The following is a 12,484-nucleotide window of genomic DNA, read 5'->3' on the forward strand; positions in this document are numbered from 1 at the left end:
GCACAGATGGCACACTTGATGTGTGGCCGCAACTTGCGGAGTTTGCAATAGAGAAGGTGTCCTGCCCGGCCAGTAGTGTGGCATCAGAGCGGGTGTTCAGTGCGGCGGGGGCCATCTTTACCCCAAGGAGAACCTGCTTGTCCACCCGTAATGTGGAGAGACATAAATCAGGCTTGGATCAGCCCGGATTTCAACTCACAAATGCCTTATACATCAGATTAGATCAGCCATGACGCCTCCCCCAAACGTTGAGAAATGAGTCTGGGTTATAACTACCTTCCTTAGCCACTATTCTGATGCTGCCACCCGCCTGATGCCACACATCTGCTTCCAGTTGCTCTATTTGCCTGTTACCATGTTTACCAGGGACTGGAATTGTCCGCCACCTCCACACTATATCATTGTGCCACTCTGTTGATTCTTGCTGCTGCTGATGCCACCTCCACACTATATGATTGTGCCACTCTGTGGGTTCCTGCTGCTGACTCCACCTCCACACTATATCATTGTGCCACTCTATGGGCTCCTGCTGCTGCTGACGCCACCTCTACACTATACCATTGTGCCACTCTGTGGGCTCCTGCTGCTGATGCCACCTCCACACTTTATCATTGTTCCACTCTGTGGCTTTCCCTGTTGCTGCCACCTGTGGCCTCCTGCTGCTGCCGCCACCTCCACGCTCTATCATTGTGCCACTCTGTGGCCTACCATTTTTCTGCCACCTCCACACCTCTGACCTCATTTTTCTGCTGCTTCTGCCACCTTTGCAGTTCTTTTTTGGCAAAGACCTGTTATTTTCAGGAAAACTGTAATGTTGTTAAAATTATGGATGTGGCGTCTCTAATCTTCAAATTTAAATGGAAAATTTCAACTTCAAATTAATTTCAAACTTCGTCATTGTGCCACAATGTGGCCTCCTCAGCTGTGGGATCCTGCTGTTGTTGCCGCCACCCCCTTGCTCTGTCATTGTGCCACGCTGCTGCCTACTCATGCTGCTGCAAACTGCTGTCTCTCTGTAACACCCTGTGATTTTCATAATCCTGTTTTCACCCTCAATTGCTCTATGACCTTGCCACTACGTTTAGTTTTCCCCTTCATTTCATCTGTCAGAAGGAATGAAAAGCCTCAGGATTGATAGCCAAAATCAGGAGTGGATACAGAACACAGAGGACATGCAGACATCCCATTTACTTTCCATCTCTGTTTTGGATCCACTCCTGCTTGTTTTTGCTTTAGCAATACTGATGATGGATTATTGACCGATTGAAAGCGGACACTGACGGACAAAAAGAAGGGCAAAATGATCAGTGACGTCAATGCAGAATTATTGCCGACACCCTCTCCACTCTTTTGGGGGTTTCTACATGTATTTGCACTTAACAGAACAGGTTCTGTTGTAATCTATGATGTCAGTGTAAAAGGAGTGCACTCTTCTATGTTATAGTGGGATCTTTGCCCTCAGCTCAGTCCTTTTGAGCTGGCACAGACGTTACCTTGTCAGGCTGCATTCCGGCTTCGCTTATTTGGTGAAGTTGGCCTCTGTAAGTGCACATGGAATTGAAGAGTGAAGCGATTCGAAGGGCGTCGGCTGTCATGTGTATGCGATGAGCAAGAATGGACTGGTATCAGTCAGGATTTGGTCCAGAAGTTGATTGAGAGCATGCCAGGGAGAATTGCAGAGGTCCTGAAAAAGAAGGGTCAACACGGCAAATATTGGCTTGCTGCATTAACTCAATCTAACTGCCAATAAAAGCTTTTGTTACTCATAATATGATTGCACTTGTATTTCTGTATGTGATAAAAACATCTGACAAACACACATAAAAATCAGAGGGCAACAGACCCAGTGGAAATATAATATTTGTGTCATTCTCAAAACTTTTGGCCATGACTGTACAGTGAGATACAGGATAGCATCTATAACAAACCCTCAAATATTTTCCCAACAACAGAAGTGGCACTCACAGGTCTGTAGTTTCCAGAATCAGTTTGGGATCCTTTTTTGTATATTGGCAGCACATTTGTTATGCACCAGTCTTGTAGAACAGAAACAGGGAATCTTCAAATATTAAAAATAATGGTCTGGACTATTTTTCACCATGAACCAAAACCATTCCTAAATTGCTTCACCTCTAGATGTTGCCAAACCATACATGTTAGGGGTTCCATGTAAAAAAAGCAGTGGCGACAGAGGGAAGCCTCGCCATTAATTCTTATACTAGCCACTGACATTCAATATAACAGCTGAACCCACCAAACAAAGTTTGTCCCCAAATCCAAATTACAGAGCACAGCCCACTTTTCCCTTATTTAATGCAGTTAAACGCTTTTGCAGCATCTAAAGAGACAATTGCAGCCTCCTACTATACCTCTTATGTTTCCTGCAAATTCAGATATAGGCCCAAAAACATCAAAAGTGATGCAAACTGCCTAAGTGCACTTAGGCAGTTTGCATCACTTTTGATGCATTTGCGTTTCCCGCACTCATTTGCAGTTTGCTACAATTAATCCTTTAGTGAATCTGGTCTGTACTTAGAATGTGCAAACAGTTTTTTTTTTACCTCACCTTGCTTCATGCAGTTGTGACAGATTTGTGAAGCATCTCAGTAATAAATGTGCCGCAAACTATAAACACCTACCAACACATACATGTAGATGCACAGTTTTCTAAATTGTCGGAAATATGTGCATTTTCCGACATGTGCATTTTCCAAAGATACTTTTTCTAATGCAAACCTAGACATATAACTGGCACATATACAATAACACGTCTGGGCCATAGTCTTCTTGCTGTTAACTTGGAGTGAATAAAACCTGAATGGTCACAATGGACCATTGAACCCACTATCGTTCCCAACCTATTGGCGAGTATTTTTCCCAAGATCCTAACATCTGATGTTAGAAGGAATATTAAGGAAACTGAAGTCCTGGGCTGATAACGATGGATGGCAGATAAGGTTACATCCAGGCCCGGCGCCAGCACCCGGGCCAACCCGGGCAAGTGCCGGGGCCCCGGGGTACTGGCCCCCGGATCAATTGTACCAGTGTCGCTATAAGACACTGGTGCAATTGATCACCATCCGGATCGATCACGTTTCTGCCTCTATGCTGCGCTGGTCGGGAGCGCAGCATAGAGGCAGAATCTAAAACTTACCTGAGCCGGCGCGTACGGGAGGCCCAAGCCGAAGACAGCTGCAGGCGCTGCTCCGGGGGAACCAGGAAAGGTAAATTTTTTCCACGGGGGGGTCAGTGTGTATACAGGGGGAGAGGGGGGGTGTTAGTGTGTCAGCAGGGGGGATCATTGTGTCCACAGGGTGAGGGGGGGTTCAATGTGTATGGAGGGGGTCATTGTGTCAGCAGGGGGGGGTTCAGTGTGTCCGCAGGGTAGCGGGGGGTTCAGTGTGTCCGCAGGGGAGGGGGGTTCAGTGTGTCCGCAGGGGAGTGGGGGGGGGGGTTCAGTGTGTCTGCAGGGGAGGGGGGGATCAGTGTGTCCGCAGAGGGAGGGGGCGCAGTGTGGCCACTGGAGGGCGGTCCACGGAGGGGCCCACTATAAGGCTCTGTCGCCCAGGGGCCCACTAAAGCCTGGAGCCGGCCCTGGTTACATCATACAACCTCCTTCTGCACATGTAAATGTAAGTCCTGTAAAAACCTTCCTTGCCTGTGCTGGTATAGCACTTGTGCTAGCAGAGGTCTATGCTGCTGTTCCTGCTTGCAGGGGTTTAGTCAGGTGGCTGCCTGGTGACATCTTTGGAGCTCTCTCCTTGTTTCTCAGCTGGTTTCTGCCATCATCTCTCATCATAGCTGCTTCAAATTGCACCTGCAATGCCATGGAATCTGACCATATTTAGCAGAACTGAGGTCAATTTTAGGAAGTTAAGACAGGAGAATTCAGGATAATCTTGGCGGAGCTCTGGCACTCTACTTCCTCCTATATAGTCTGCAACCTAATTTGATTTTAAAAATGCTGCCAATAAAATTATTCTATCAAGTTACACATTTTTTCACATGTCTTGAAAAAAAATTTAATTTTCATGATATGTAAAGTGGTTCCAAAGACATAATCATTTAAAGAAGGGCAGAACAGAACTGCAAAAATTGACATTGACTAGGCACCAACGATCCTGCCCAACTCAGCCTTGCCCTGCCTGCCCAACTCAAAAGAGAATTACAATCCCCAAAATGGTTAAATAGTAATAAAGAATAAACACAAGAGAAATAAATATTGATTAAAAGGTATAGTATGTGAATAAAAATTCTTATCTTTTTCTTACAGATTCTAACAGGAGAGGACTGGAATTCTGTGATGTATAACGGAATTATGGCATATGGTGGCCCATCCTTCCCTGGAATGCTTGTCTGTATATACTTTGTCATCCTATTTGTTTGTGGTAATTGTATCCTTTTCAAAATTATTTGTTTTTTTGCTTATGAACCCAGTTATGCAATTTTATTCCCCTCTTGTAATGCCCTTTGGCTCCAGCAGTGTTCCAGGATTTTGTCAATGACATCTTTAGAGGCTTGCTCTACACTTGTGTCATTATCTACTTGGGAGATATTCTGTTATTTTCTTCTGACCTGCAGTCTCATCAGGTCCACGTCCGGCAAGTTCTCAGGCGCCTAAGGGCCAATTGCAGAATGCCAAAGTCGAGAAATGCCAATTTCATTATTTCTGACAAAGGACTAGTAGAGATGAATCCTGCCAAGTTGTCAGCTGTACCTCAGTGGCCTCGCCCAGTGGGACTATGTGCCATATAGAGATTTCTGTGCTTTGCCAATTGTTACTGGAAATTTATTCCACATTTCTCCTCTCTTGTGTCTCCCATTGTGGAACTGACAAAAAAGAAGCAAATCCTAAAATGCTAGCCTCCGGTGGACGAAGAAGCATTCCCCCAGTTTACGTCCGCCTTTGCTCTTGTTCTCACACGGCCTGATATGGAAAAGCCAGCTGAAGGTTGATGCCTCCTAAGTGGGAGCTGGAGCTGTGCTCACCCAGAAAGGGCCCAACAGCAGAACTCTCCCCTGTGGGTTTTTTCCAAGACCAAGCTGCTGAGAGAAATGACTCCATTTTCTACTACTGGTCTTTAAACTTGCTCTGGAAGAATGGTGTTATCTTCTGCAGGGAGTTTGCCCCCCCGTCTGCGTGTTAAGAGATCATAAGAATCTCCTTTATCTCCAGACTGCTTAACGTCTCAACCCACGGCAAGCCCGCTGGTCGTTCTTCTTTTTTCGTTTTAACTTCTTGATTCACTTCTGTCCAGCTGTGTGGGCACATTACTTACTGGGGGGCTGTGTGGGGCACATTACTTACTCGGGGGCTGTGTGAGGACAGGCCTCGGTTTGATCTCATTTGCGTTTCCAGTAATACACAAGTGATGGGTAACACGCACCTGGTTTTGTTTAAATACAAGACAAATGTGTGAGCGCTGCCTTACAGTATTTGGGGAGATTGTTAGGGGCAGCACCAGGATAACGCTGTCAGGGAACCAAGATGTAGGGACAATGAGGAACATAAGTGGTGATGCCTAATGGAGAAGATGGAGGACTCGTCACCTGCAGTCACTGGATGTAACGAGTAGGGATTTCTCCTGTGTCTTCTGTAGCTGTATATACCAGAAGTAACCTTGTTATTGTCATAACCACATGTGAGGGGGTTATGTACAGGAGGGGGCATTACTGAAAGTGCGATACACATGCATTGGGGCCTGTGCCCCGGATCTTTTACCACCCTAGCTACGCCCCTGCTTTTACCATCTGTGCGAATATTCTACTAGGTCTCTCACCCTCAGTAACCCATTTACTTCTGCATACACAAGCAAAGAACTACATACTTTCTGTAGTATATGCAATTCACAATCCCTCTTTGTATTTTCCCATATCACTTTATTATTTTCTGAAGGTGATTCCAGACATTGTACCTTACTCAGCTCTTCTAAATATCTTAATTCAGTTTTTTCTTTACATATTCCCTTTTTAATTGTTTGATTTTTTTTCAATATTTCCCTTTTATTTTAATAAATCATAATTAACATCAATCCATAACTCTTTTGCCTCTTGGGATAATGTAGTCATTAACATATTTATTATGCTCTCGTGTGAGCCTATTTTATAAAGCCAATATGAATTCATAGTATTATAGTTTATATGGTTGAAAAAAGACACTTGTCCATCAAGTTCAACTAAGGAAGGGAAGGGATTGCATGAGGAAGGGATTTAGGATAAACAATTCTATATACCCCAAACATCAATGTTATTTGAAGCTCTCTGCTGTCCCTGCTGTGACTAGCGCTTCGTCATTTTCCCTTTCCTCTCATTACTGATCCGCACAATTATTGGTTCTTGATCAGAAATGGAGCCGGTACAGAGATGCAAGCATCTCTGGTAGCATTGCACCATTCCCCAGTGCAAGATAAATTCTTGAACAACTATTCTCGCCATATGTCTAACCACTCTAATTCATGACATCATTTACTTAAACTTGTATAAATCTACTTTTCAATCATTTAAATGTCTGGTCTAAATATATCTCTTTGAATCAATGGCTGCATTACAGTCCCCAATATAGAAGAATGGAATATTACCTAAGTTTTTATTATGAATAATCTCTTGAATCTCCCTAGAGCCTGGTAGCCCAAATGGAGGAGGAACATAAACTGTTGCCAAAAGGAATTCCAAATTTTGGAACCAAAAGTGTAACAAAATACTGTATATACTCTAGTATAAGCCGACCCGAGTATAAGCCGAGTTTTTTTACCATCAAAAACTGGTAAAACTTATTGACTCGAGTATAAGCCGAGGGTGGGAAATGCATTGGTCACAGACCCAGCCAAGTATATAGCCAGCCAGCCCCCTATAATATACAGCTTGCCCCCAGTAGTATACAGCCTGCCCCCAGCCAAGTATATAGCAGGCTGAGGGGCAGGCTGGGGTGGCTGTATACTACTGGGGGAAGGCTGTATACTACTGGGGGCAGGCTGTATACTAATACAGCCTGCCCCCAGTAGTATACAGCCAGCCCAGCCTGCCCTTAGTAGTATACAGCCACCCCAGCCTGCCCCCAGTAGTATACAGCCACCCCAGCCTGCCCCCAGTAGTATACAGCCACCCCAGCCTGCCCCCCAGTAGTATACAGCCACCCCAGCCTGCCCCCCAGTAGTATACAGCCACCCCAGCCTGCCCCCAGTAGTATACAGCATGCCCCCAGTAGCATACAGTCAGCCCAGAATTTAAAAAAAAAACTTATTTACTCCTCTTCTTGCTTCCGCGCTGTCTTCTGTCTTCTTTAACATCGTGCTGGGCGCCGCCATTGTTCTTCTCCCGTGCGGCGCCTAGTATGACGTCAGCAGCGGCGCGTCATAATTTATCATGCAAAGGTCTGACAAATGTGTCACATGCCCTATGTTAAAGCTGCACCAAAAAAAGTGGTGCACTCTGTCGGGGCAGTGCAGAGGGGGCCGGATTAATGAAGAACATGCGCCTGAAATAATGAATCTAGTGCACTCTGCACTATATACAGACAAACTGCACATAGTGTGCAGTTTTTAGTAAATGTGGGCAACTGTGATTTGGGTGGGCTGAGAAATTACATTCAATATCTTTAGAGTGGATGTATAAAAGGTTAATGAAAGGCTTGGCAACACTGAGAAAAAAGTATAAGAGATGGAAATGATACAGTTAAAGGAAAGTGGCGCACTGTCGGACTGAGCGCTCATTTCAATGCAGAAATTTGTGTCACATGAAGAATAGGGAAGCCACAAAACACAAAATTGATGTGTGCGACACAAATGTGGCACAGCTTCAAGCAGTGCAAAGTTTGCCGCATAACTGGTGCGCTATCCTAAATGTGACCCAATATCTTGTTACAAGTATTCGTCGGCATCAGTATTTTATTTAATTCTGAGATGACTCCTTCTTTAATTTGAGGATCTTGTCCTGTTCTCCCTTCAACACCCTCTTCATTTTGACTACTTTCAGAGGTGCCTTATGTGGTTCTTGTTTTTCCCTTTTAAAGAACCCGATTTTGCATTGAAAGAGCCCAATTTTCAGTTCTCTTTTTGTGTATTACTATGTTTCTGCATATTAGCACCGTGTGCCATCATCTGTTTTTGAATCAAAAAGAAATATACCAAACCCAAAACCAATATTATTAGATCCGATCCAAAAAGGCCAAGCACTCAATTGACCTGTTTGATGAATGCTAATTTCTATATAAACCAATTTTACTAGTTGTTAAAATGTTAGATCAGTGATGGGCAACCTTTTGAGCTTGGTGTGTCAAAATTAGCCAAAAAACCGAGCATAACTCGGGTGGTGTGTCACCTTGACAAAAAAACATATTTTTGTGATATTTATAGTTTAAATAACAAATATGTATACTATTTAACTTCTAGGGTACTTTAACCGTGGATTGTCTGATTGATCCTACCATGCACTGCCATACAAACAGACAGGTGTGAAATTGCTTAGTAACCTGCAAACTTTTAGTCATGAAAGTTCACAGGTTCTAGTGAGGGCGCAGGCGCCGCTGTCCACATCTCCTTCATGCCCTCTTGGCATGGAGAAGGTGTGCGGAGCAAAATAATCGCAATGTCTGGCGATTTGCAAGGCGTTGCGATTATTTCAGGGCTTGTACGTCACAAAACTGACACACAAGCCCTGATAAATCCTCCTGATGCTCTTCCAAAGATGCCATTTTTAATGTCCACAGTCTGAGAGTCTCTCGTCCCTTTTCAATGAGAGCTATACTTGCTGTAGGTGGTATTATAACTTTACATACTAAAATTGTAACTGGGTGCAGGCACACTTCCTGCACTCCTCTGTGTATTCTTGACAGGCGGGATTTCTTAATCTCCAGATGTAGGGGTTACCTTGTTGCCTAACCATTGTTAATACTTTTTCTTTAACTATATTGCACTCTTGACACCACTTGACCAGGTTGGTTACTATTCAATGTATATGTTGGGTAAGGACTTTATTAGATTGCTGCTTTTGTGCAGAATTTATCACACATGACAAATAATTGCATAATGTGGTATGTTGTTATCTCTGATGTGATGTTTCATTTCTGTGCCAGTAAAGTGATTAGAAAAAACAAACAAACAAAAATAAAAACTTTACACCTGTTTTTCTGTAACAGCATATATATATATGGCTATTTAATTGCACAATTCCGTAGTTGCTTATTCACCCCATTATCAGCATTTAGTGTTGTAAAAATAGGCAGTAGAGTTGCACAGTCTATACAACCTCCATCTAGACAGGTTTTCTTAGCATATATTGCACAGGATAATTCATAAATCCACTGAGCACATATTGTATAGGAAGTTACACAGTCAAAGTCTTTACGTCAACACACTGCCTTCATCATGAGAGATTCTTTCACTGCCCTTGAGACCAGTCAACAAGACAAAATGTGGAGTGGATAAACACAAACACTAAGCTTTTCCTTCATTATGCCCTGCCGATTTGGCTGGTATAATCACAAGAGTTAATGACCCACACATGAACCCCACAAATATGAGCAATCCATCAGCATTATCATTAGCTAGGGGTTTTATGACAGTTCCACCACCACTCACATGTCCAAGTGCCAATACAAGTGAAAAACTTCCCATATCTGTGTTGTTCTAACTTGGATTCTCCAAACCATTTACCAATGCAAGTAATTTAGCTGACACAATATCTCCATATACTTGTCACATCTCATCTTCAGTGGTTGAAACACCAAGGCTACAATTAGTGTCAGTCCGCTTAAGTTCACTGGACTCCGTCTGCCGAAATCTTGAACGAGCCCAGACTCGGCAAGCTCAAACACAGTGCTGTTGACTGCTGGCTTTCAGCATGAATGAGTCGCATGCCACAAGAGATGCCGTGCATGTCTTTCATGGAAGAAGAGGCCTGGCCGTGGCCTATCACAACTGCTACGCCGCTTTCATGCTCACAAACATTCCTGATAGACAGGAATTATATCTGTAATATGCTGCGTTTTTGTTAATAGCAGTGAAATAGAGAATGAGCCAGTGGCTCATTGTAATGAATGACCTGCAAAAATGCCATATATTGCAATATTGCAAGTATTGCAGTATATGGTAGGAACGATCTGACCATCTAGGGTTAATCTACCCTAGATGGTCTAAGAAATAGTGGAGAAAAAAAAGTGGAAAAAATAATAATAAAATAAAAATTCTAATCACCCCCCTTTCCCTAGAACTAATATAAAACATAATAAACAGTAAAAATCACAGACACATTAGGTATTGCTGCGTCCCAAAATGCCCGATCTATCCAAATATAAAAACGGTTATGGCCGGCGGTGATTGGAAATGGCGCCCAAATGTCCAAAATGCGACTTTTACACCTTTTACACATAAAAATGAACTAAAAAGTGATCAAAATGTCGCACAGACCTCAAAATGGTATAAATGAAAACGTCGGCTCATTTCGCAAAAGATGACACCTCACACAACTCTGTACCCCAAAGTATGAAAAAGTTATTAGTGTCAGAAGATGACATTTTTTTTCTTTTTTGTACACATTCGTTTAATTTTTGAAAATGTATTAAAACGCAATAAAACCTGTATAAATTTGGTATCACTGCGATCATACTAAAGTATAAAGCTGAGGTGTTATTTGGAGCGCACAAAGTCGTAAAAACTGAGAACACAAGAAAACATTTTTTTTCCACATTTTGAATTTTTTCCAGCTTCACAGTACATGGCATGTTAAAATAAATAACATTACAGGAAAGTAAAATTTGTTACGCACAAAATAAGCCCTCACACAGGTCTGTACATGTAAAAATGAAAAAGTTATGGATTTTTGAAGGTGGAGAGCGAGAAATGAGTGAAAAAACCCTGCGTCCTTAAGGGGTTAAGAATCTTGTCTTCGTGAGAATACCACTTCAATAATAAACACAGAAAGCTATTTACCGAACACAGAGATTTAGCTCTAAACACATCTGTGTTCAGGGAGGAGTTATTCCACATATACTTGAAATACATTTGAAAATACAATTCACAGCCTTAAAGGGGCTTTCCTCTTTCAGCAAACATTTGATATGGTTTGTGTAAGGAAAAGTTATACAACTTTCCGATATACCTTCTGTATCAATTCCTCACAGTTTTCTAGATCTCTGCTTGCTGTCCAGTAGTTTGTACAGTAGTAAGAGCTTCTATTTCTACTTCCAGTGGATAGAAATCTGTCCATGTGATGTGATGGAGGTGCATGTGCATGAGCCGTTATTATCACACAGCTCTCTGTGATAATAATGACTCTTGCACATGCATATCCATTACATCACATGGACAGATTTCTATCCATTGGAAGCAAAAATAGAAGCTGTTATAGCAGGGCAGCAAGCAGAGATCTAGAAAACTGTGAGGAATTAAAACAGAAAGTATATTGGAAAATTGTATAACTTTTCCTCACACAAACCATATCAAATATTTGCTGAAAGTGGACAACCCATTTAAGTTCCAGCATAAGGTAGGACTTCTTATTAAATCCAAAACTGAACAGTTTTATTTTTTAAGTTACATGTAGGGCTGCTAGGAGGAGGTTAAATTGTTCTGTTAAGTACAGTATTCTGTAAGATTAATTCTGTTGATGTGTGCAATTTGTACAATATTTCTTTAGCAAAAAACAGATATCTTATTAAATGTCTTTCTTGCTATTGCTGTTGATAACCTGGCTGAGGCTGAAAACCTAACATCTGCACAGAAGGCTAAGGCAGAGGAACGTAAAAAAAAGAAATTGGCAAGGTAGGACAAAATATACTAGCACAATGTTGGTCTGAGGATATGAATCACTCTGTTTTATCTAAGTAGGAAAATAAATATAAAAAAAATATTTTTAAGAATAAAATGCAATTAATAGGATTGTGTTCAAAAGAAAAAGCATTATTGTATTCTGGCCATTATTGTATTCTTCATTGCAGCCCTGTGGTGAATGAATGACCCCAGAGCTGCCTTACTTGACTGTCTGCTGGGTTGGACCCAGCAGTGCAGATGTCAGCCTTTGCATAAGGCAGACTGTTTTAGTACACTACCATACATCAGTATGGAAGTGTATTAAATTGAACAAGTTATAAGATGTTCACTTGTTCAAGTCCCAGAGGGGGACAAATAAAAAGGGTAATTCACAATATGTCCCCTAAATGCCCCATATAGTGCAAAACCATGAAAAGCAATTAAAAAGTCACATTTACCCCCGCATGATACCAATTAAAAGAACTCAAAAAAAACCCGCAAAAAAAACAGCTTAATCAACAAAATAATTAAAATGATACTTAGTAGACAACAATGCAAAATCAAGGGCTTTTTCTCTTCAAATTAAGTCAAATATAAAAAAGCTATAGGATATTGCCATAACCGTACTTACCCATAGAACATAGGTAACATATTTGCTTTGCTATTTGGTGTATAAACACAAAAAAACAAAAATCTATATGTTTGTGCAACACCCTCGCCGATGCAAGGTGGAGGAGTAG

The 12,484-nt window shown here is 42.0% G+C and overlaps 1 protein-coding gene across 2 annotated transcripts in view; it reads left to right on the forward strand.

The window, feature by feature from the left end:
* CACNA1S (calcium voltage-gated channel subunit alpha1 S) overlaps nt 1-12,484 on the forward strand; it is an 817,957-nt gene that overhangs the window by 233,439 nt on the left and 572,034 nt on the right. For both annotated transcript variants that reach the window (XM_072137243.1, XM_072137244.1), the window contains exons 14-15: nt 4,274-4,394; nt 11,642-11,756. In XM_072137243.1, coding sequence (XP_071993344.1) covers nt 4,274-4,394; nt 11,642-11,756 — 236 coding nt within the window. The remainder of the gene's footprint in view (nt 1-4,273; nt 4,395-11,641; nt 11,757-12,484) is intronic.

Source organism: Engystomops pustulosus, chromosome 2 (assembly GCF_040894005.1).
Source record: "Engystomops pustulosus chromosome 2, aEngPut4.maternal, whole genome shotgun sequence".
NCBI classification, from domain to species: Eukaryota; Metazoa; Chordata; class Amphibia; order Anura; family Leptodactylidae; genus Engystomops; species Engystomops pustulosus.